General features: G+C 56.8%; 2 protein-coding genes across 4 annotated transcripts in view; both read right to left on the bottom strand.

Moving 5' to 3' along the window:
- Positions 1-139: 139 nt before the first annotated feature.
- Positions 140-9,630, bottom strand: APEH (acylaminoacyl-peptide hydrolase). 2 transcript variants are annotated; one of them, XM_070575276.1, is made up of 23 exons: positions 9,542-9,630; positions 9,091-9,292; positions 8,883-9,015; positions 8,205-8,331; positions 7,692-7,785; positions 7,517-7,592; positions 7,268-7,431; positions 6,964-7,101; positions 6,777-6,868; positions 6,659-6,699; positions 6,455-6,576; positions 5,864-5,924; positions 4,553-4,650; positions 3,860-3,911; positions 2,895-2,983; positions 2,338-2,476; positions 1,766-1,849; positions 1,602-1,682; positions 1,199-1,287; positions 899-1,089; positions 691-793; positions 502-608; positions 140-411 (listed from the first exon to the last, which is right to left on the bottom strand). In XM_070575276.1, the coding sequence occupies exons 2-23, from the start codon at positions 9,100-9,102 to the stop codon at positions 306-308; spliced, it is 2,199 nt and encodes a 732-aa protein (XP_070431377.1). In that variant the 5' UTR covers positions 9,103-9,292; positions 9,542-9,630; the 3' UTR covers positions 140-305. The 2 variants fall into 2 exon arrangements, with proteins under 2 accessions (XP_070431377.1, XP_008522204.2); XM_008523982.2 differs by having other exon boundaries at positions 9,091-9,610.
- A 1,974-nt stretch (positions 9,631-11,604) lies between these two features.
- The window catches only part of BSN (bassoon presynaptic cytomatrix protein), a 97,229-nt gene continuing 84,166 nt past the window's right edge, over positions 11,605-24,667 (bottom strand). Inside the window, exons 6-12 of one of the 2 annotated variants that reach the window (XR_011526976.1) lie at positions 20,557-22,627; positions 19,456-20,249; positions 19,224-19,323; positions 18,557-18,688; positions 18,244-18,298; positions 17,772-17,864; positions 11,605-15,625 (exon numbers count right to left, since the gene is read on the bottom strand). Coding sequence is in view for 1 of the 2 variants with exons in the window: in XM_070575253.1 (XP_070431354.1) it covers positions 18,258-18,298; positions 18,557-18,688; positions 19,224-19,323; positions 19,456-20,249; positions 20,557-22,627 (3,138 nt within the window). In the remaining variant the exon portion in view is untranslated. The remainder of the gene's footprint in view (positions 15,626-17,771; positions 17,865-18,243; positions 18,299-18,556; positions 18,689-19,223; positions 19,324-19,455; positions 20,250-20,556; positions 22,628-24,667) is intronic. The other variant, XM_070575253.1, reaches the window with a different exon arrangement.

The following is a 24,667-nucleotide window of genomic DNA, read 5'->3' on the forward strand; positions in this document are numbered from 1 at the left end:
AGCCTCTCACTGTCCCATCCCCTGTCACACTGGAGGTAGATGAGGTCTTTATGGCTACCACACCCAGGGCCCATGGTCTCTGAACCCCAAGGGTGAGGCTGGGGTTAGAGATGGCTTGATCCAAAGTACCAGCAGGAACTAGACTGTGTGTCCTCATTTATTATAACTATATAGCCCACATTCCTCGGCTCCCCCATCCATGAAGTCCAGAACCCAGGAAGCCTCTCACCACTCTGCCAGACCCTGGGGCTCTCCAGGAGCGAAGTGTGGCATAGGCCAACCAGCTTATGCAGAGAGGCAGGGCTTCAGGTGCCCAAGTGTGTGCGCAGCCAGAGTACAGCATTCATGAAGCTGTCCGACTCCACCTCCACCTCTGATAGCGTGTGGGTGCTTTTGGGATAGAGCAGGAGCCTGTAGACGTTGGGCAACGATGTTTCAGGTTGGAGGGTCCTCCTCTGCTCACTTGCCCACCAACTGCTATGGCTGTCCTGCTGCACTCACCGAACAGGCACCTTCCGGGCCTTGAGGGCACGATAATATTCCACGCCCTGCTTAAAGGGCACACGCCGGTCCTCCTGGCCCAGCATCAGTAACAGTGGCGTCTTCACCTGGGTATGGGGAGTGGTGGTGAGCAGGGCCCCATGCCCTGGACGGATTGCCAGCCCACAGGGCAGGGGGAGAGCTGTGTACCTGAGGGGTGTACTTGATGGGTGACTTGTCTAGCATTTCGGCCCACACACTGAGGTCTGGTAAGCAGTCACTGCTGTAGGGGAAGCCAGCCTCCACCACACACCTGCAAGAGACTGAGCTGATGCAGTCCCAGGAGCTCTGGGGCCTTTGGGGGCTCCCTGGAGGTAAGGGGTAGAGGGAAGGGCAGGGACCTGTGGGGCACACCCACCAGTCAGGGATGTCAGTGGAGCCCATCATGGAGGCGATATTGATCACCGGGTTCCGGGCCACGCAGGCACTGTAGGTTTCTGGGTACTGACCAATCAAGTGACAGGAGAGGAAGCCACCATGGGAACCACCCATAAGGGCCACGCGGCCTGCATCAAAGTGTTCTTCCTGGAGCACCTGCTCTACTGCAAACTACAGGGTGGGGCAGAGTATGCTTCAGCCAGTTGCCTGCCCAGCTGAATGGAGCCACACCCCTGACAGTCCACCCTCCAGCCTGTCCAGAAGCCCCAGCCCCTGATACCTGTACGTCCTTCACATCCTGGTTGCCCACATTTCCTGGGAGGGAGAGGATGCTGTCCTGGCCAAAGCCCGTGGAGCCACGATAGTTCACTGGAGGTCAGGGAAGGACCAGACAGGGTGATCAAGTGACATTCCCAGCCCCCTGGACACCCTTTCACCCATCTGTGAATTAGGTGCTTGTGACCAGCTATACTACAGACTGTCAAGGTGAAGGGGCCAAGAAATTTGAGGCTGCTGCCCAGTGACCAAAGCACCCTTTTCATGGCAATTCCTGGTATTGGTTATCAGGACTTGGCTAGAGAGAGGCCTGGAGACTAGGGTGGCACCCATGGTGTTTGTACAAACCGGGCCCACCTCATCACCCCCCCACAGCCCTACCAGAGCCCCTGGCCCTGCTCACTCACCTAGTAGTACTGCAAAGCCCATCTTGCAAAGCATAGCTGGGAACAGCATCCAGGCAGTGACAAAGGAGGAATGGGGCCCCCCTGCAGACAGGGAGCAGAGGGTGAAAGAGCCAACTAGGAGGGGTGGTGGGAGGGCAGGGGCTGCTCTTAGGTCAGATGCTTACCATGGGGCATGACCACCATGGGCACCTGGGTCTTATCTGGAGGGTCGCTGGGCTGCAGAAGGATTGCTTCAAAGTCAAGGCCAGCTGCAGGGAGAGGGCAGCAGTCAGCAGGGCCAGTGCTACTGCTCAGGGGCTTCCCCCTCAAGGCCTCAGCTGTAGCTGCACGTCTGGGGCTGACCTCTGGAACAGAGACCTGGCCAAGGCAGCTCACACTATGACACATGTACCCCAGAAGGCTCACACTTCTGCCCTAGTCAGGGAGCCCAACTCTGCAGGCATAGCATTCTGGATGAGGTATGGTCACAGAGGCCTCATATAAGGCCTGTTGTCTTTAGACCTTTGTTTTCCCACCACAGATGATTTGGCCTGGTAATGCCCCGCTCTGATACCCAGAGCAGGTGCCCAGATGACTGGACACTATTCCCTATGACTGTCCACAAGAGGAACAGAAAACCTTTTAGAGGTAACCCCAGGAAACCCCACAATGTGAGACAAGAGGCAGAAAAGATGACCACAGATGCATGTGCTGGAGAACTTGGAGAAGGCATCCCTCTGTCTCTGGCCCAGCTCACCATACTGCACATTCTCTTGCTCTGGAGGTGGCTGTAGCACCCGGATGCCCCAGGAGATGTCAGGAATGGGCTCGGCCTCCTCCAGGGACACCCACAACACCGACTGCTCCTTCCCTGCAGGAGGCAGGAACCCAACTTTCTGCCAAGGGGAAAAAGTGTGTCACAGGTGGCCGGCTGCCTGCCTGCTCTTCCACCTCTGCCCAGAGTGGGAAGTGGGCAGCTCTCACTATGCTCGACCTTCTACCCATCTCCAGAGGGTACAGTATAACTCCTGTTGTGAGCTGGCATATACAAAGGTACTCATATACAGAAATACATATACCCCTTCCTCCTCAGCTTCTAAGCTCTGCTGTCTCCCTGTGGTGCATTATGCCAGAGGACTGGGAACTGTCCCGGGCACCATGCTCTGTACAGAGCAGATCCTAGTGCAGTAGTTCCCTCCCATGGGTGCCAGACCTTCCTGGACCATGCTGGGCTGTGCCCAGTTCCCCTGACCTGGAGAGCTCTGTTTGCACACAGAACCCCTGCCTCCTGGCCCGAAGTCCACCAACACTCACTAGGCTTGGGGGTAGGCTGGGAGTGGAGAACTGTACCACCATGAGGTCCCGGTCAATTGTGAGCAGCTTCCAGCTTCCACCTGATCCCCCTGGAGAAGGCAGATGTCACTAAGTGCCTGGCAGAGGCTACCACCTTTCCCACCCACTCCCTGCAAAGCCAGATCTCAGGCTGGAGGCTCTATGACAAGGTACCCCTTCCAGCCTGAGAAGCAAAGGGACTGACACAAACAAAGGAGCTGACACAAACACCCAACTGCACACAGCCCTGGGTGAGCCTTCTGCTCGGTCTGTTCATCTGGCAGTCCCTGGCTATGCCTGGGGACCACCAGACCACCATGGCACATCCACCCACCAGTTGATGACTGCAGTCTGCAGGGCTAGCAGCTAGGCCCAGGGAGTTGGGGGCGGGGTGTGCTGATTCTGGGCAGTGGGGTCCAAGGAGAGTCTTAAGCAAGGACTGTGCGATGAGATGTAGTTTGGGAGCAATACTTTGGTAGCTTTGTGAAGCAGCAGGTACAGTCAGGGCAGGTGGAGAATTCAAAAGATGTTTTAGGGGCAGAATCACCAGGCCTAGTCATATCAGCCAACACAGGGCTTCTCCTGGGCCCTGGGGTGACAGAGTTGCCACTGCCTGTGATGGGGCACCCGAGGTTTGGGGAGGGGGAAAAACAACTCTGGCAGATGTTGGCAAAGGAGAGTTTCGTAGGTTGGAGGAGCAGGGGTGGGTGCCGTGCTGAGGTGGGACCAGGACATGGACAGAGTTGAGCGCCGAAGGGCAGTGGAGCAGGGGAGGCAGTCTGTTGGCTGGGTAAGGGTCCTGCATGGGCAGGGTCCTCTTGAGACTATCAGTAAAAGCTGAGGAACAGTCAGTGATGCAGAGTGGCCAAGAGTGCCACTACTGCCCCACAAGCTCGAGCTCCAGTTCCACCCCTGGCCTGGCTGGCCCGTCCACCAGCCCTGCTCACCAGCCGTCAGGGAGGTCACACTATGCATCTGGGTGTCCACAGCAAACAGGTCCTGAAGCAGAAGGGAGGCCACGTGTGGCACCACATCCAACAGCCCTATGGGTCCCACCCCCACCTCCTTTCTACCCTCTTGGGGACCCCTGGGCCAGGCCAGGGCTGTGAGCAACTATGGCGACATCTACTCAGTGCAGTAGGGAGTGGCCTAAGAGCCTGAGTTCAAATCACAGCCCTGTCACAACTTGCTGAGTGACCTGGGCAAGGTAAGAAATGCCTTTGTGTCCTTTGAGCCAGCATGAGGATCAACTATCACAACCAAATGGAGCCTGGCACACTACAGGTATCCCCACCCCATCCCTGGGAGAAGGGATCTGTCCCATCTCCATCAGCTCTTTGTATAGTGTTCAGGGGCCCACCACAGTGGCAACCCCCTTGTCCTTAAGCTAGAAATGCCTGGGGGCAGGGGTTGCATCTCTGCCTCAGGAGAAAAGGCTAAGGGTTCTGTTGTGGGGCACCAGGGCAGCCACCCTCCTCATGGAAAAGTGAGTCCAGGACAGGGGCAGGCAGGGCCTTAAGGGGCTAGTGAGACTGTGTGGCTGGGCATTCCACCCAGGGGTGTGCATATGCTATGCCCCAGGCCCAAGGCACCTAGGGGATGGTTACAGGGGCTGCCTCAACATAATCAAGGCCCCTTACCTGGCGGCTGTGCTGAGCTGAGTCAAAAACCACTCTTTGGCTGTCAGCTGACCAGCATCCCAGAGGCAGAAGGTTGCAGTAGATCCCAGAGAAGTTCTCTGCAAGGACAGGAGGGCTGGGGGTCTTGTCCAGGAGTGGAGGTGTAGGGGGTCAAGACTGAGGCAGGCTGAGCTGCTGGGGAATTCACCCGGGACCCCTACAACTATGACAAAATGGCAGTCCCACAGATGGGGGCACCGTAGGCGAAGAGGAGCTGCCCAAAGGTGGGGGCTGAAGGGCAGAGGCCCTTGAAGGCCCAGGAGAGGCAGAGCTTAAGAGCTTCTGAGAGAAAGCATGGTGCTCAGAAGAAATGCACTGGCTTTCCTATGAGCTGCTCTTATTGGGCCCCTGGTAGGCACCAGGAGCTACAACCAAGATAACACCTGTCTATCTGTCCATTAGTGCTTAGCAGAGTGCCTGGTATAGGGAGCTGAATAAATCCTACTCTTTAATATCATCACTCATTTAACCCTCACTATAATCCTACAAAGAAGGCAGGGGCAACCACTGTCTCCATAAATGAAGAAATGGAAGCTCAGGGAGGTCAGGACACTGTCCAAGGACACACAGCTAATAAGAGGCAGAGCTGGGATTCAGACCAGGTCCCCCCCACTGCATCCCTGCAACCCAAAGAGATGATAAGGAGGCCATCGCTTGTCCACTGGACTCCTGGAACTAACCAGGTGGCCTCAGAAAAGAGACTCTCACCCCTCATGTCATTGGGATGGTCTAGGATCCCAAGCAGAGCTGTGAGCACCTGAGACTGCAACCAGAGCCTGTCGGCCAAGATCCAACCTCCCAGAGACCCCCGCTGACTCAAGGGCTTGCACTGGACAAATGCAGGGCTGGGGGGTAAGAGTGGGATAATGCAGCACACTTGGGCTTGGAGCCTCTAAAGTAGGACATTCCAACCTAGTGCACCTTCTGAGACCCCTTAAAGGAGCAGTGGCTTTAAGCAGCCACTGGAAAAACAAGAAAAATGTAACTGAGCTATAGCACAGGAATGAATGAAATCATCCAAATCCTCAGCCAGCTTGGGCTGCTCTGATCTCAGCTTTGGTCCAGTTGACTTCCTTCTATCAGAACCATTCCCTACGGTGATGACCCCACTCCCTGTGGAGGCTGGACATGGGGCTGGCCCAGCAGGGATGGAGACTTCAGAAGGGACCCAGGAAGGAAGAGTTGAGGCAGCTGACCCTGTGCAGGGATAACAGATGGTGGGAAAACAGAGCTGCGGACTCCATTGCACCCACCCTGCCACACACCCGTTACCTCCCAGCTGCCGAGGAACAACATCCACCACCACTGACGTGACCTTGGTATACCAGTCATACTGCAAGAGAACACAATGGTCAGGCCCACCAGGGGACTGGCAGTGCCCTCAGGGCACAGAATGCTGTACCCGTCCTCTTCTCTGATAGACCCGGGTAGCCTCAGGGAAGGGAGGAAGGACCTGAGATGAGCCTGATGTCTCTCCTTTCTGGTGACCTGGACTAGATGTCTGGAGGGGCTCTGACTTTCACTAGGGGCCCAAAGCTCTTCTTGGGTAAGGACAAAGACAGTAACTACCCACTATATCCCAGTCCCTTGCAGAGCCTGGCCACATGCAGATGACAAGCAAAGGGAGGAGCATTCTTGTAGACGGAGGATGCTCTCAAGGTAGTGAGTCTTGACAGTGCAAAGCCCCCCATACTGGTGCACTCAGCCTCCAGGCCCTGCCTGGAGAGGACAGGCAGAACTCATACCATCACTGCACCCAACACAGGAGATCCACTGAAGAGCCCATGGAGAGATGAAACTGAATCTTTAGCTTTCATCCACCATTCCCTCTTGCTGACCTCCCCCCACCCACCTCCAGCTCACCAGGCACAGCTGGCTACACTGATGATGGGGAACCAGAGATGGGTACTGCAGGTAGACGATGCGGCATTGGTCTGGGCTCAACCGGGGAGAAGAGACAGCCAGAGAGTCATCTGAGAGGAGCTCTAGATCAGACAGACATGTGAGTATCATGCAGGCTGGCAGGGCCAGTGTGTCAGCAAAGCACAGGTGGGTGCCAACACTTACCACACTTCCCCCCGATGAGGTCCACATAGTACAGGGCTGACCTGGAACCGCCAGAGAGACACTCAGCTTCAAGGCTAGCCTGAGCTGCAAGGCCCCCTGCCCTGCTCCACTTCCTCACCTGCGATTGGTGCAGAAGCGGATGCCCAGCCGGAAGGGCTCATGCCACCAGCCTACGAACACCACACCTGTGTCTCCAGGGGCCCAGAATGCCTATAAACAAGACCACAGGGCAGGTGTGAACAGGGGCAGTAGCTCAGGCAGGGCCCCCAGACTCCAGGAGTGATGTAGTCCAAGTCAGCACTAACCTGTCCAGGGGACACACTCTCAGGGACCCCCTCAAGCACAGAGATGTTGCCGCTCTCGACATCCAGCACGCAGAGCACAGGAGTGCTTTTGGAAACCATGTTTTCTCCCCAATCTTCGTAAAACACAAACTGATCACCCTGAGAACACAAGACACTGAATGCCCAGCCTGTCTTGCAGGAGCCTACCCTGCCCCCTAGAAGCCAGGGCCTCCCCAGTTCTGACGGGCACAGTGTGAGCAGGGAGCACACTGAGCCCTGGGGCTGCCCTGAAGTGCCTCCATCAACTAGCCACAGCCATGAGCACCTTGATGGCCTGGTCTGGCTTCTTCAGCCTGGCCATTTCATCATCGCTGCCACCGATGTCCAAGGCTTTGGTCTGAAAGAAGGACTCAGCCTTGGGGCGCTTCTTCTCTGCCACATACAACAAGTGTGTCTCCGAGTGTGACCAGGACAGGCAGCCAAAGCAGTCTGGGTGCAGGGAGGGCAAATCAGGGGGAGCCCTGGGTTATGGTTGCCCCTCCTGTCCACCCTGCTCACCAGCCAGCTGCCTCACCATCCTCATACACGGGTCCATGTTTCTCCAGTGCCGACAGGTTGAAGCTCTTGAGCTTTCGGTTCTTCTCCCAGACCTGAGGACATGTGGGCATCAGGGTGCCTGCCTCCCAACTGAATCTTAATTGTGGGTCTGTGCCCCTAGTTGCCCACCACCTGGTCTCATGCAGACTCACCTCCAGGAACTGCTTTTCCTCCGCAAGGCCCGTGCCTCCAGCCTTGCGCAGCACGGCTTTCATGGCGCCTGAAGGAGAGTCTCTGCTCAGTAGCCTGAAGAAGACACAGGGTAGAAGGTCAGGAATACCTCCCACCCAGTGATATCCCCATCCTGCCCCCTTACTGGCTACAGCCTCTTAAATAAGATTCTTGAGGCTTTGGCCCCACATCTGCCTCTGTAGCCCTTCTAGCCCCACCATGGCAGCTAGCCTTGCCTCTCTTCCCTGGGGCAGGGGCTCTACTCTCCCCAGCCTCCCTGAGCCTCCATGGGCTCTAGTCCAACCCAAGCTTGGAGCAAGCCTCCAATGCTTATCAGGCCATATCACTAGAGACCACATAAGCTACCAACGGGCAGAATCCTGGCTCCTGGCCTCCCTTCTAGGCCCCACCCGCAACAAGGGACATGGTAAGCATTCATAAAAGGCTTGTAGATGGCTGTGGCTTTGCCTGCAAGTTTCCTCCCTCAAACTTACTCCCCCCGGGTCTCCACACTGTTGCCCGCAGGCCCTGCAAACACCACTGAGTCCCCATCATGGAACACCAGGTACTGGCGGCAGAATCGGATGTTCTCCATGCGTTCCAGGTCCCTCTGAGTCCACTCTGCGAGGAGAGGCATGAGATTGCTCAACTTGACCTGACCAGCCCCACCCCACCCCCAGGAAGGTCCAGTCCACCTCCCTCAATCTGTCTCCAGATAGTCTGGGTGCAGGATGGACAACACTTGGTCACAACTCATGTCTAGGCCCACAGAGCCTGAGCTGATTGCATCTTGGAGAGGAACCACTACTGCTCCCAGCACCCACCCTAGAACCTTGAGGGCAGCCTGGCACATGTCTGGATACAGTGATGGGGATGAGCCGTACAAAGCCGACACCCTGTACCTTGGTCTAAATTCTACTCTCACATCCTCAACTCATGCCTTCATGGGCACCATCCCATAAGACTCTGAACAGCCCACCCCCCATATACCTGTGTGGGAAGACATCTCAGGGCGGGGGTGTACTCTCTCACCCCCACTCTCTCCAAGCCCCCTCTTCCTCCACCCATCCGTGAGCACCTATCAAGCAGCGAGCCTCCCACAGCCCCTTCTCTCCACCCGAGTGCACAGTCCCAGAATGGGCCCGCCACCCGATTCCCCTCCATACACACACCAGTGTGCACCGTCCGGTAGCGGCCCCCGTACTGCGTGGTGACCTCTGGGCCCAGGCAGGCGGCGCTCAACGCAGGCTGGCGGCTAAGGCCCCGGTACAGCGCCGCCGCCTCCTCGGGCTCGCTCAGCAGCACCTGCGCATGGGACACACCAGGGTCAGACCCGGCTCGGGCTGCAAGCACCACGGGAACCGCGGGCTGAGCCCTCACCTGCCGCTCCATGGTAGCTCTGGGCACCCGGGGCGAGGCGGGGCGTGCTGGCGCCCGGAAGTGAGGCTCAGGGGGGCGGAGCCAGGGGCGGCTCGGCCATGCTCCGCCACGCCCAGCCCCGCGGTGGGAGGAGCGGGACCTTCGACGAATGGGCGAGGACCGTTAGCGGAGGGGCGGGGCCTCGATGGCAAGGAAGCGGGGCCTGTGAAGGACAAGTCGGACCTTCGGACTCCGGAGTCCTGGAGGGGAAGGGGCAGGGACCTCGAGGAAAGGAGCAGACACTTGGGGGCGGGCTAGGCTGGTGAGAGGCGGGGTCTGTGGACGAAGCCCCAGGCCTGTTACTGGGAGAGGAGGGAGTGGGAGCTCCGAGGAGAGGGGGTGGCCCTATGGAAACAATACAGGAGCAGGTCTATAGGGTCGTGCGAGGTCTGAGAGGAATGACAGGGCTCACGTTGAGAAGGGGGTGAGATCTGAGTCAAGACTGGGCTGTGAGGCGAAAGGAGCTAGGTCGGACGGGGGTGGGCCCTAAGCATCCGGGGCGGGGCCTGAGAGGGATGCAGACCAATGAATCTTTGACGATGAGGGGTGGGGCGGGGCGGGGCAGGAACTGAGCCCAGTGAGGGTCAGGTCAACGAAATGGGAGGGTGAAGGGCGCGGCCTGCCCCAGCAGGGATCTTCCGCAGCTGTCGGTCTGTCAGGTCTCTCCTGGTGCATTATGAGGCCAAGATTCACCAGACGCTGCCAGGACGTGCTCTGGAGGGACTCCCAGACAGACAGGGAGAGAAGGGCCAGGTGCGCTCCTGGCTCCCTCAGGTGTGGGGCAAAGAAGGCCGGGTGCCTAGTTCTCAGGGTGTCGCCTGGGTTTATCGGCCGCCATGCCTATCCCAAGAGCTATCTGTCCCTGCAGCCCTCACCTGCCTGGCACAGTGGCAGCTTGCTGGGAATCGTGACCGGATGAACCTCTGCTTGCCTCCCCAGGCCTCAGCTCAAGCTCTTGGGTGCAGAGGGCCTGGTGGGGTCAGACTCCACTGGAACCAGAGAGCTTCCTGTGGAAAGAAGAACCTAGGCAGGCAGGATCCCTCAGCACAGTGGCACAGGACTGGGCAGGCTCTGATGGCAGAGGAGGGCAGGAGAGACTGGGCAGCAGTCAGGCCAGCAGGGATGCCCCCTCCTCCATATACCCTGAGCCTGGAAGATCTTGCACACCTCAAGGCCCTAGCTCCCTGCGCCCCACCTTGCCTTTGACTGAGATCCTACTTTCCTGGCCTGCAGCTTCCCCTTCCCCATCAACCACATTGGACTACTTAAGTAAAAACAGTCCCCGCTTTCTGAGGCCACTTGGATTTATGAGTACCCAGTATGTATAGGACTGTCAAGGCCAGAATGGGGAGCAAAAAGAGTGGCCTCAGCCACCAATATGGGTGGAACGGTTGGAAATTAGGGTGTTCATCACAACATTGTTTATAATAGGAAAACTGGGAACATGGTGCCTGTCCTTCAGGGTGTGGACAGTAGACTGGCTGTAAACTCATGGCACAGCTCTCTGGAGGCTGAGTGTTAGAGGATGCACATGTAAGTACCTGGGACGAACATGCAGGAATAAACAGTAGCCTAGAAAACAGGGGGTACTGCACCTCATGACTTCTGTTTAAAATGAAAAAGAATATGGGGCCAGACCGGTGGTGCAGCGGTTAAGTTCACACGTTCTGCTTTGGTGGCCCGGGGTTTGCTGGTTCAGATCCCGGGTGCGGACATGGCACCACTTGGCAAGCCATGCTGTGGTGGGTGTCCCACGTATAAAGTAGAGGAAGATGGTCACGAATGTTAGCTCAAGGCCAGTCTTCCTCAGCAAAAAGAGGAGGATTGGCAGCAGATGTTAGCTCAGGGCTAATCTTCCTCAAAAAAAAAAAAAAGGAAAGAAAAAGAATAGAAAAATACAAACAGGAAGGACATGCATCAGGATATTAACTCTGGGGGAAAAGCCAGAGGCAAGGCTGATACTCTTTTCGTTTATCTGTGTTTTTAAAATTTTCTATCAGCTCTACGTTACTTTGGTAAGGAGGTTCTTCCGTCCTTCTAGGGAAGGACTGAGGTCTGGCAAACCCAGAAGAGTGTGGGAGTTGGAGTAGACACAGCAAGGCAGACAGGTGTAGGGCTTGTTGGCAGCACCAGGGGGCAGCACCTGCTCACCTGCTTCCCTGGAATCAGGCGGAAGAAAGCTGTGCAGCCTGGACACTCACAGGCAGTGGAGGCACTGTCCCTCAACAGTCTGCGCAGTAAACTAACTGCTCCCTCCAGGTCCAAACTTGGGATCTGCCCTGGGGTGCCTTTATGGAGGGCCTGTTGTCTTTGGGTGGCTTGGTGTGGACTCAGCCCTGGCCTTCCCCGCACTTCTGCCACATTGCCATTTCGCTCTACTCCCTTTAACTGTGAACAGACAGGATTGTCACAAGTTTTGGGATTTGTTCCTCTAGCTAAGCCTTCCCATTTCAGAAACCATCCAGAGACAGTCTGTAGGTTGTTTATATCAAGTCCTTTTATTCTGATACCACAGAATTACCTTGTCACAATACAGGGGAGGGAGACTGAAGTACCACGAGTTCTCACGGAGCACAGGAGGACGGCACACAATTCACAAGGTCGTGTGGAGGACTTGGGTCATTGCACTTACAACTGTAAACTTGTTTGTTTGACTTTGTACAGCACTCTTCCCCCCTCAAATAAAGAAGGAGAGAAGGAAAGAAAGGGAGAGAGGAAAAGAGGGAGGGAAGGAGTGAAAGCAAAAACGAGACATGGAAGCTAGCAGGGGAAAGGCGTGGGTGGCCACCACTCTCCAGGGCATTGCACTTGGAGAGAAGGAGCTGATTTGATCCCAGAGGCTGAATGAGGCAGACACGCATACACATACACACTCACACACTTGTTCACATGCATACACATACAATATCTCACGACTTCCATGGCTCTCCAGTGCCACCCCAGTGCACATGGCAGCAGGGCTGCTGGTACGCAGGCAGGCAAAGATGACATCTCTGAGGAGTTTCAGTTGATCAGGCCTGTCCCTCTGACCCTGTCGGAGTCCACGATGACAAGTATTTACAGAACGGGGTGATGGGAATGAGGGCAGGGGAGAGACCAACAGGCCAGGACCATGCTGCCATGGCAAAGGATCTGCCTGAAAAACTCCCTACAGGCTCCAGAAGACCATAGTTGCAGAAGGCCATAGTTGCTGCCACTGCTGCCCTCATCATGGGCCCTGAGACCACACTCTTTTCCCAAGGACTAAGTGGATGGTGGGGAAGGGGGTGTCACTGTGAAGTGAGTGCATTGGGCCCTGAAGTGGGCAGAGGAGGCAATGCCCTTGCTCATGACACTGGGGAGGCAGGTATGGAAAAGGCCTGGACCGCATCCCAGAGACCCCTGGCCCATTTGGAGATGTGCTCAATGCTCCCCTCTGCCCAAGGCACTGAATGCTGGTCCCTCAGCCTCTGGCTGCAGTGTCCCCAGAGCCACAGCTGCATCTACAAAAAGGCCAGGACACTTGTGGCCCAGAGGCCTGCTCCAGCCACCCTCACAAGGGGTGATGGGTACAGATGTGTCCTGTGGGTACACTGGGGAGTAGGAAGTGGCAGATGTCAGAAATTTCAAACTCAGAGGGCTTGTCCAGGAAGGATATTTGCTGAAAAGTCAGTATTTTAGAGCCTGAGACTAACAGAGGCTGACCTGTTGTCATTTCCCTGCCTGTTCCCTGCTCCTGGTTCCATCCCCTGGCCTTTAGTGGGAAGGATTACTGCCTTTGTCCCCCTAGTATCCAGCCACTAGGCACATCCCCACACAGACCTGGCCCTGGGTGGTCAGAGGTGCTGGATGGTGGCCTCCCTCAGCCCTTGCTCAGATGGCCTCATACAGCCCAGGCCTAATCTCTGGAATGAGGCAGATGCCCCATGGGATGGGTGAGGCCCAAGTCCGAGAAGGCCAGGGTCTCAGGCCAAACACAGAGGTTGACAGCCTGCTGTCCCATCCACAGCTGCCAGAGGTGGGACAGGATCCCTCTCTGAAGGGGTGTGTAGACCTCATAGGAAAGCATGAGAAACGTGGACCCCTGAGAAATGCATGGTGCAAACCAGAGCACTCTGGAGGCAGGCTAGGCCTTGAGGGGTCAGGCAGCTATTGCCTGCCACACTCCTGGCTCCGTCACAGGGAAGCTGACGAGCAGTGGGCACTTGGGCTTCAGAGATGGGGGTGGGCAGGGAGTTTATGTCCTGGGGACACATGCAGAGAGGGTCACAACAGGACTTTCTATAAGTTGTACTATTGAGAAACTTCCCAAGAAACTCAACTTGAAGCCACTGTCTATGTGAACACCTGCTCTGGTCTAAGATGACACTGTAAGCTGTCCCCACCAGAAGTGCCAGAGGTCCAGTTCTTTCTGAGTACCAGCCTAGATCTTTGATCCCTGGCTCCAGCCTAGATCTCCTGGCTCATAAACCTTTGAGCCTCCCAGCCACCAAGGAGATGCATTGAGCAGGTGCAGTCAGAAGCTGGGGTCCCCAAGACACAGCCAGGCCCTGCCGTTGGCCTCTGTCTCTCTGGCCACAGATGCAGCCCAGCTCTGCCCTTGAGCAGTGCCACCCCTGGGAAGGGGCAGCCAGATACCTCTGGCTCAGGGCTAGAGTAAGAGCGGGAGTGACTTACAGACGGAAATCCTATTGCAAACCTTCAGAATGTTGATGGACACACACCTTGTGTGGGCTCCCACCAGCATGTCTACTCCAAAGACTCATTTTCACCTCTATCTTGGTCAGAGAAACCTGCAGGGTGTTTGGGGCCTTGCACTGCCTGGCCTGCAGCCTGGCATGCTCAGGCAACAATTCCAGCAGGTCCTCACTAGCTCGTGCAGAAGTCAGCTAGAAGTACTCCTGAAGGAGAGGTTCTGAGGCAAAAAGAACTCCAAGCAAGAGGGTCGAGCATTTAAAATGGATGAAATCGTGCAAAGAGGCTGCGAGCTGTGCATGCTCCACTGCGGGACAGGCGGTGACTCACCTGGCAGCAGCGAGTCCTGCCACAGGTCAAACATGCCACAGACTGAGAATTTTACACACACAGTGGGAGCAGGGAGGGTGGGGGGTTTGATATGAGCATATCTATCCAGTTCTCAATTGCATGTTTGCAATTAACTCCTTATACATAACATGGAATTTATTAAATATTAACAGTTGTCTTTGAGGGTTTATATTTCATTGCATAGAAGGTTAGAGATGAGACTTGTGGCTGTGCCTATGATGAAGGGAGGCCCCCAAAGGAAGGGCCTTAGGGAGGAATGTCACCCAGTCCACCAGGTGGATGGACAGTGCCACTCTTCCCAACACAGGGCTCTGGACCCTTCCCTTGATTGGCAGGAGCTCTGGCCCCTCTGCTCTGAGCACGCCCACTGGTGATGGCTTAAGAAGGTCTGGAATTGCACAGTAAACAGAGGCGGGCTGAGGGGCCTCCCTAGACCTCGCCCTGGGGTTGTGCTCTTGGTGGCCTGCTGCCCACTATTGCTTCTAAGTCAACATTCTCCCTGTGCTGAGCAGGGACAGAGCAGAGAGGAAACCACACCATCAGTCACAAAAGGTGGTGGAGGAAAGAGGCAAGGAGGTGAGCAAAGAGAAAGAGGAGAGAAAGGGAGAAGGAGAAACAAAAGAAAAATGTTTATGAGGTATACACGTAAATCAAAACTGAAATGATTAAGGCTGTTCTTGAAATCAAAAGAAATCCCCAGGTGTACAAATGAGGAGCCGGCTGTTTGAGACAATGGTGGTGCTGCTGGGATGCTCACAATGGCTGGGGGGATGGCTTTGAGATGGTGGCAGGCATGCTAGCATGCTGCCATCCACGGGCTAGGAGAAGCCTCAGCCGGCGCCCACGCTGCTTTTCGGTGCTATGGCCTCTTATTTCATCAATGAGACAGTGTTAGGTCCTAATGTTTGTAAAGTTCTCCCAACCTCACGCTAGCCACAGGGAAGTCTGCTCCAATGTCACCCGGAGGGCAGGGTGAGGGGAGCAGGGCCCTGTGGCCACAGAGGGATCTGGGCCAGCTGGAATGTGAAGGAAATGGAGACTGGGGCCTCCAGCCCTCAGTCAAAGCCCCTCTCCAAGGCTGTGGAAAAACTTCTGGCATCATGGAGGGAGGGCAGCATCCATCAAAAACAGGCAGCATGTGCCTAAACTCTGTGTATAACGCATTGGAAGCCTGGCTGGCCAGGCCGCAGAAAGGCGGCTGTGGGAAGAGCAGCAAGACTGCCATGGTGGCAAGGTTTCTGGAGAGGGCTCCTCCCTCCCAACGAAGGCCGTGCCTTGAAGGTAGTCCCCTGAGGAGAGCAGGGTCTCTGGAAAGATAGTCACAGGTCCCTGGGCCAGTGGTCCCACGTGTCCAGCAAATGCTTCACCCAGGCAGCTGCTGTTAGAAAACATTCTGTCTTCAACTGAGGCCCGCCTGCCACATCCCACCTGGTGTGAGTCTTTGGGCCAAGGGTTTGCCAGACTGTAGATGCTTGGAAGAAACAAGGGGGAGGGGGGAAGGAAAGAAAGTAGGATTTTGTCAAGAACTGTGGACAGCTGTTTCCCAGCCCCGGACTCCTCTCAGCTGTCTGCCATGTGCCGAAGGCCTAACTCCTTCTCACCTACAGGATCCCACCTCACTGAGGCTTGGAGAGTGGGTGCCTGGGAAGATTTGAGGTCACAAAGAGAAGGACAGGAAGAAAGAAGAAATTAGGTTGGCCGGGAAGGGACATTTCTTTAATATAACACAAGTTGTTTTTGTTTTGCTTAGGAGTGAGGGAGATGGGATTTGGTTTAAAGTGGTAAGCCTTTCCCAGCCCACTTCTGACACTGCCATAAAAGACACCAGGAGAGGGGCCCCACAGAAGGGCTGACTGGTTGGCCCAATCATCAGCCAAATGCTAGACCCTGAGAAAGATTCCTTTAACTACAAAGTTGGTGGTCTCAGTGGCCTACCCACATCGTGGGGCAGGACACAGAACAAAGCCATGCCAGTGGTTCCTTTCCATCTCCAGGATGGAGCCTCGGCCCCAAACCCAAGGTAGGTACTGCCGTGAACCTGGCCCGTGGGCTGCCTCAAGTCCTTCTCCTCCCCTCAGCACAATTTCTGATTTCATATCTGTTCCAGAGCAGCTCCAGGGAGACATTGACTGAGCAGGAAAGCGGCAGGGAGCCCACTGTCATGGGGTGAAGGCAGGAAGAGCGCTGGGGGTGCTGCACTGTGCCTACTATAATTAGAATAAATTCCAGGCTCTTTTCTTTGACCTCCAAAGCCCACCCCAGCTGGCTCCCGCCCCCTCAGACTTCATCCCTGACCACTGTGGCTCTGGCTGTGCTGCCTTTTGCCCATCCCTAAGGCCCACTTGTCTCATCCTCACATCAGAGCCTCTGTTGGTGCTCTTCCCTCACCTCGGAACACCCTGCAGCAGCCTCTTCTCCTCCCTCGAGCCTTACCTCGCACTGACCACTTTCCCTAGAGCAGACAGCTCTGCCCCATAACCCTGCTTCACTGGCTTCATAACACTTATCACCTTCAGAAATTACCTTTTTAATCTAATTTTTATTTTTTAACTTATTTATTCTCTGTCCCCCTTAATGGACAGTCAGCTTCAGAGGGCAAGGACTTGGTTTTGTTCCCTGCCATATTCCCAGTGCCTGGAATAGAGCCCAGCACCTGCCTAGGGCTTGACAAACATTTGTGGAATAAACAAAGTGGATGGAAGACTGGGCCTCTCCAGACCCCTCATTGTTCCTCCAGAGACAGGAAGCCCTTTCAATACTATACCCAGTGCCTTCCTATCAGCAGGCCTGGCCTAGGCAAGGGCTCCTGCTGGCTCCAGGGCTCCTTTGTGATTTGCTTGCTAACTGCCCGGCCTGCCCACCATAAGAAGTGCCCAAACCTCCATACTCTTAACTTGAGAAGTGCCAAAGGAGGGAGAATAAGAGGGTTCCAGGACTATGGAATGGTAGGAGGTGGTCCCTGGCTGTTCACAGAGCAGTGCCAACAGCCAGGCTACCCTCCCTGCCATCCTGGATGATGCACCACCTTCTCCTTCCCCGCAGAGGCAGGGCCAGGGCAAGAGAAGGCTCGAGGAGGCTTCTGTCCTGCCTTGGCCGCCAATCTGAGGCCCTTCTACTCTCTCCCTGGGCTAACCTGATATGAGACTGAGACCACCTGTATAGGTAACCTCCCTTTCCTCTCTGCCTCTCTACTCATTCTGCTCTTCCACCTTGCAGGTCACAAGCTCAGTGCGTGAAGCCAACAGTGTCTTGACTTTATGCCCAGGGCTGCTAAGCTCTGCAGGGTTTGGAGACTCTGGCCTCACTTTTCTGGCTGAGGCAAAGTCACCAGCACCAGGCCTCAGCAAATGGGCTTTGGAATCAGTGCCCAGTGCACAGACCCTAGGTTGTGGGGCATGGTTGGCTTTGCTGGACCCTTCCCCAAGGTTACTACCTGAGTCCTCTCAGCCAGCTCAGTGGTCTCTGCCTCCCGGATAGCTGCTGGGCCTGTCACAGGTGAAGGAAGCCCACCAGGTGCCTTCTAGTTCATTCTTGTAGGAACTGGGTGGATCTAGTCAGCCAGGCCTTGGCCCTTCACCCTTTCCTCTGACCCATACCACCCTGGGCTTGACACTCACTGTTATACGCAGAGTCCAGAGCTGCGCCCAGGCCTCTGACTCCAGAGATTTTTCCACAGCAATGATACCATCTCCCTTCATCTCTTCAAGAGCCTGTGGAGCATTTACAGAGGAGGGTTGGGGAGAAGCTGCATCCCAGTGGGTCCCACCTACAACCTAATGCCAACTCATAGCTGTGAGAGCCCTGTGGGGAGAAAGGGGGTGGTGGAGAAAGACAAGCAGACATTGGCCCTGGCTTCCCTTTGCTGAAGACCTCTACTGAGTTGGCTCCATGTCGGGGCCTCTGAGCACAAGGTCCCTCCTTTTCCTCCTCTTCTTCCCACACTCTTAGGAGAGGACACTGCAGCTCTGGCCATATCACCTGCAGCTGAAGACCAGACTCTCCCCAGAGAATCCCTCAGGACTTGGAGGCTCCCACATGAGGGCCTCAGGCCTTTCCCAGGTAGGCTGGGTACAGGTAGCTCATACTTACCCTGCAGGGCATGGTCACCAGAATGAGGAAAATTTTTTGCCAAAAGCAGAGACAGCTACAACATAGAAAAAGAACAGAGGTGTCAAGAAATTGGGTCAGACTTCCTCCTAGTCAGGGCCATTTGGCATAGTGAAGCCGAGCTTAGCCCAAGGGGTAAGGACCACCCAGAGAACCACTAGGCAGCAGCAAGTGTGCCTTTGGGCTGGCCTGGCCTGAATGACCGAGTTTAGAATCATTCCCCAGACCCAACCTCTCCCAGAGTAGGGCCCTGGAGCAGCTGCCCACCATGGACCTGGCCATAGGCAGTGCCTACCTTCCGTCAGCTTGCCGGCCTGCTCTGCTGCCCCACCAGGGAGGATCTTGGAGAGCACGCTCTCCCCATCGGCACCTGGCTGGCCAGCAGGAGCTCCTGGGGTCCCTCCAGGTCTGGCTCCAGCCTTCAAGCCTAGAGAGAAAGAAACCACCATCATGAGCCACACTTGGCCTGGCTCTTTAGGCTGTGAGTGGGAGAGGAGACATGAGGGAATCTGAACACAGGTACCCCATGAGGCAGGAGGGTGAGGATGAGAATAGAAGAATAAAGAGGAAGATGAGAACAGGAAGAAAAGGGGTGGAAAGAAGCATAAAAAAGGAAGTTGAGGAAGGTAAAGAAGGAGAAAGGGAAGAAAAGGAAAAGGAGGATGAGAAGGCAGAAGAGAGGAGGGAAGGGGAAAGGAGAGAGGAAGAAGCCATGGTCCTGGCCCTGTGCTCACCAGTCCCTTCCATGTTGCCTGCCCAGAGCTGCCTGGGCCCTAAGGCCCCAGGCTGGTGACCCCATTGGCTCATTCTAACCCCAGGCTTCTTTTCTGCTGGGGAGGTCTATAGCCTATTGGGCACCTTCTCAGGGAGCAGTGAGGGCATGCAGTGCGTGCTCAGGGCACCAATGGGTGCAGGGAGAGGTATCCTGGGGCATAGCTGAGGGCACCAAAGTGTAGGCTCACCTGCAGGTCCAGGTCCTGGTGGTGGTTGGGCCTGAGGAGGCCTCCCCTGCTGGGGTGCTTTGGTTGTCCCTTTAGAGCCATTTGCCTGTTCTGCCCGTGGCTGCAACATAGAACCCATAGCTGAGATACTACCCATGGACTCTGCCCAAGCCCAGCCTGGAACCAAGGGATGTCCAAGCTGCAGTTGTAACATCCACCCTGGGTAGGATCCATGCACTGGAGCCCTACTTACCGGTCCTGCTGGCTGTGGGCCTGTGGCTGTCGTGGGGCCTGGCTGAGGCTTCCCTGATGGCTGGCTGGCAGCAGGGGCTGAGCCCCGAGCAGTTGGCTGGCCCTGCTGCTGCAGCCGAGCCTGTGATGAGGCCTGCTGGGGGGGCTGTAGCCCAAGACCTTGCTGCTGCTGCTGTGTCTGCAGCTGGCGCGATGCTGTCACTGAGGGCATCTGCCTGGATGGCGGTGGCTGTGACTGCTGTGGCCCTGGAGCTGCCTGCCGACCTTGCGGCTGTGGCTGCGGCTGGGGTTCTGGCTTTGGCTGCAGTGCAGCGGGCCCGGAGTGGGCCTGCCGGGAGCCCTTCTTGCTGTCAGAGGCATGATGGTACGCTGATGGGGTACGGGATGGCTGTGAGTATTCAGCAGGGCTGGGGTACCCAGGCTGACCCTTCTTCTGCACGACTGTGGAAGGGCTGGGTTGAGGGTGAGGCCGGGCCTCATGGCGACCCAGGTCCCGAACATGCGGTTTGGCAGCACGCCGGCCAGGCTCCTCACCAGCGTGGCGGCCTGAGTGCCGCCCGTGGTCACTGTGGTGCCGGTGTTCCTTGGCTGAGGCATGGCGGCCCGAGCCACCCTCATCGTGTGGCCACAGGCCCTCCTCAGGGGGCTCATCATAGTCGTGGTAGCTGTGCCTGGCAGAGCCTCGCTTCTGGGAAGAGGAGGAGACTGCATGGCCCCCATGGTGCCTGAACCGGTCAGAGCGGGCATCCCGGGGCTTATCAAACCAGTCTGTCTCCTCCTGGCCCAGGTGATACGCTTCAGAGACCAAAAATAGAACACCATCAACCCCCAGGTTGATCACAGGAGGAGGCCCAGCTGAAGCCATGCAAGGAAACCAGGTGGGTACCACAGCCACAAGCATAACACTAGGCCCCCAGCCCACCCTCCCACTACTGGGGCCAGGGTGCAGGTAAAGCAGGCAAGAAGCGCAGCCTGCAGCAGGGCCCACTAGATGATGCGTCAGGCCAGGCCCTACTGGGACATCTCTGGGCCCAGGGCCCCACAAGCAGGCAGGCCCCCCAGGTGCCGAGCATCTGCAGAAATCACCCCCGTCTGCCATTACCTTCACTGTCGGAAACTACGCAGTGGGAATCGTCCAGGATGTAGCCCTCCTCACGCTTATATGCGTGGGCCCTTGGTCCATCCTTGACATGCTCCTGGACATCAGGCATGGAGTGGCTGGAGCAGAACTGTGGGCAGGTGTCCCCAGGAGGGAGAGTGCCCCCAGTGGGGCGGGGCCGTCCCAAGGGGCTGACGGGGCTGTCCTCTTCAGAGGCCTGGCTCTGTATGGGGGGCCGGACCCGGCCATGGGCCATGCTCAGGGATGAGGGCTTTGGGCCTGCTTTTTGAAGTCGCTCCTCCCGTTCCCGCTCATATCCCTTGCCCCGGCCACTGAAGTCATGGCTGGATAGCTTCTCCCCACTGTATGCAGATGCCACCCGGGACCGGCTGCTCCCGCCGTACATGCGATCATCCTCCTCCACTGGGTCCCGGCCAGACACCCCATAGTACCTCTGCTGCTCATACACGTTCTTCTTGAGCCCATAGGTGATTTCATCCTGGAACTTCCTGCCCCGAGAGGCCAGGCTGCTGCTGACTGCAGGGGTTGGGTAGGAGGCCAGGTCTGACTCCACATCCTTGGCCTCTTCAATTGGTGAGAACTTGGAGATCTTTTGCTCCATGGCCTGCTTCCGGTGCTTGCTGCGCTTTGAGGAGACAGCAGCTGGGGCCAGGCTCTTGGAGGGATGCTTGGGCCCCATGGGGCCTGGACTATACTTCTCTGCTCGAGCCCCATGTCTGTAGTCGCTATCACTGTAGTAGTGGGTGCTGGCTGGTCGGCCATTGCTCTCCACACTCCGGTGATGGCTGCTCTTCCCACGCGGGTCATACGAGTCCTCCTCAGATTCTTCCTCCCCTCTGGCATAACAGCAGGACAGTGTAGGCCCCTCAAGGACACCTGGTTCTCCTGGCTCTTTCCCTGGACGTCCACTGCTGCTTGGTCCCATGGGCTCCAGTCGCTGACTATCAGGGGCAGTGGAGGTGCTGTCCTTGGTCAGCTCACTGATGTCATCAATCATCACATAGTTCCGAGGGACATTCTGCTCCAGGCTGGTGTAGTTTGAGTCAGAGGGGTAGGTGGGGGCTGGGCTCAGGCTCACACTGCTACGGTCACTGGCCCGGGACAGCTCAGGGGCCTTGCTTTGCTCATAGCTGCTGCTTACTGCTGGGCCACTATAGCTGGTTTCAGATGGGGCTGAAGACATGGCCACAACAGGGCTGGCAATCACCTCATAGTTAGTGGGCACCTTCTGCTCCAAGTCAGCCAGTGATGTCTGACGCGGCTTCTGGGGCGGAGTACGGCTGTCAGCTGAGACAGGGAAAAGGGTGCTCTGTGTGGTTGGCATGGCTGTTTGGGCTGCATAATGGCCTGTGGGATGGAAAGCCTGCTGGCTTGGCAGGCCAGGCTCAGCTGGGTAACTGGCACCAGGAGGAAAGGCAGGTGCTGGGTACGGGCTGGGCCCAGGGTAGGTTGGTGCTTGGTGGGCTGGGAATCCATTCTGAGTTGGTCCACTACTGCCTGCAGTGTACTGTGGGGCCGGAGGTGGGAACTGGGGCTGCTGCAGGGCAGTGGGGCCAGAGGGGGTGGCAGGAGCTGCGGCAGTGACAGGGAAATCTGCATACTGGCCAGCCGGAGCAGCATAGCCCTGGAGCCGCAGCTGGTTGAGCTCGCTGTCGGACAGGTAGTCACGATGCTCGCCGAGACCACGCAAGGGTGGGTAGTCACGGCCACCCCGGTCTTTGGCCAAAGACTCTTTGCGCTGTGTGATGCCCAGCTCCAGGTACTTGAGCTTGGCGTCGATCTCCTTCTCCTCCTCATCCAGTTCTGCCTGCTTCTTGCGCAACTTGGTGGACTCATGCTCCACCAGCCGCAGGTCCCGGTCCAGCTCCCGGAGCAGGCTGGCTTTGGTGGCAGGGACAGCGGTGGGCCCCACCAGCCCACGCTGCAGCAAGCTGGCCGCATACAGCTGTGGGGGAGCCTGGCCAGCCAGGGGTAGGTGAGCCTCCTCTGGAGGGGGGCTGGGCAGTGTCCGCTTCACCTTGCGGACCAGGCCGTTGGGTGGTAGCGCCGACACCTGAGACAGAGGGAAGGGCGGGCAGCACTGAGACCCAAGGTGTGGTTGGCTTGGTGGGGCACAGGGTGGAAGAACCCTGGCCTGGGCTGGGGTAGGGACTGGGCTCCACACTGTCAGCACCCTGGTTCACCAGGCAGCCTTAAGGACTACCTTGCCCACCCACTGGCCTTGGAGAGAAGACCTGTGATCGTGTCACAGAGCTTTGGGCAGCAGGAGAGTAGGGAAGGAGCAGATGCCCCTCTGTGCTGGTGTCTAGTACTGGCCTGGCACCCAGAGCCTCTGAGAACCCCTCCACATTTCCAGTGGGCTTGCCATCCTCCACCTCCCTGAGTGTCCTGAGGTCAGGAGAGTACAGGTCTGGCTCTGGGTTTGGGTACTAGCAGATGGTGGGGGCCAAGAGCAGTGCAGGGCCATGGACAGGAGTGGTGTGGGTCCTGGGCCCACCAGGCTTCCTAGAGGATCATGGGAAGGGACCCGTGCTGACTGTCAGTTGCTGCAGGCTCTAAGTCTTTTTCTGCTTCTTACCCTACTCCTCTCTAAAGTGACATGCAATTCAGCTGCCTGCCCACTCTCCTCCTGCTGCCCTGCAGCACCCTTGGCCCAGTGGTACCCTCGGCCCGGCCCCCAGGGCCCTCTACATCCCTGTCAGCCCACCACTCTCTGGGGCTGCCACCACTCCTCTAGGTCCTCTTCAGCCCTATCTCCAGCTGCATGGCTTCCTGGCTCAGGCTCCCTAACACTGTCCTCCATGGGGCCCTCCTCACCTGCCTGTTGCTCCACGTTGCCAGAAGGTTTGCCCCAGGTCCTCCCTTTGTCTCTAGCTCCTAGCCTTCCCAGAATGCCCCAGGATTTTGGGTTTCATGGACTACCCAAATCCCCAAAATACACTGGGGACTAACATTGGGCTTCTTACTTTTTACCTTGCCAGGCAACTACATAAAAACCTTCCACTTACTCTCACTGTATGTCATAAAGGAAATGATAGTGTGCCCCAAAACCTCAGAATGAAAGGTGGGCCTTTAATGTAATACATTTCACTTTCTGAACTCCTCACTCTGTTGTCCGTCTTTCATTATTTTGGCTGTACACCATGAGTACCCATCGTGGCATGGCCCCACATGGCCAGCTCATGGGAGCTCTGTGCCTACCCTAGCCTAGAGCCAAGACCACCTGCCTCTCTGACTTGTCCTCCCTGCCAGCCCAGACTCCTAATCCCACCCTCTCCCGCTCTGGCCTGCACACCCCAGGGCTTTCCACTACTCAAGCTCATCACCTACACAACCCCAACATGAGGCCCCACCTTCTCCTCTCTGCATCACACCCAGGCAAATACACCTCATAATGCCTCTGGCTCCTACTCCCTCTCCCCAGGGCCACTGTGCAGTCTTCCTCCAGCCCATCCACCCACACTCTGCCCAGAAAGCTTTCTAAAATACCCAGTTGTCCTGTCTCGCCTGCCTAAAACCTCCAGAGGCTCCAAGGGACTTCAGGAAAGCCCACCCTCCTCAGCCTGGCACTCAAAGCCCTTAGCATCAGGCCCTCACAACCCCATTTTCCCCTCCACAGCAGTCCCAGCAGGCTACCTATCACAGTCCTAGGATGTCATTGGCAACTAAAGCCACAGACAAGGGTAAGCTTATGCTCCAGGAGCCCCTATCTAACGGAGCAGAGAGGAGTGTAAACAGATTTACTGAGGGCCAGATAGGGGCAGGGGACAAGACGAGGCAGAGAGCATGCTGCAGCCGGTTAAGACAGGCCTTGAATGCTAGGCCAAGGGGATTGGGCTTCCTGTGGGGCAATGGAAGCCAGGCCAGGGCTGGGGAGTGGGGACCAGCCCAGCCAGGTCTGTGTTACTGATTTTCCCAGGAAACCTCTGAAGTAGAGGTTTGGAGTGGGAGGGGCCCAGACTGGAATGGAGAGCTGAGGAGGCCTGAAGGAGGAAGCGGCAGGGGCTGAACTAGATATGGGCTGTGAAGGGGCAGTGCTAAGGAGAGGCTGAAGTTTCTGGCGGTGTCTGGATGGCTGGCTGTGGAGGCCCAC

Source organism: Equus przewalskii, chromosome 15 (genome assembly GCF_037783145.1).
Source record: "Equus przewalskii isolate Varuska chromosome 15, EquPr2, whole genome shotgun sequence".
Lineage (NCBI taxonomy): Eukaryota > Metazoa > Chordata > Mammalia > Perissodactyla > Equidae > Equus > Equus przewalskii.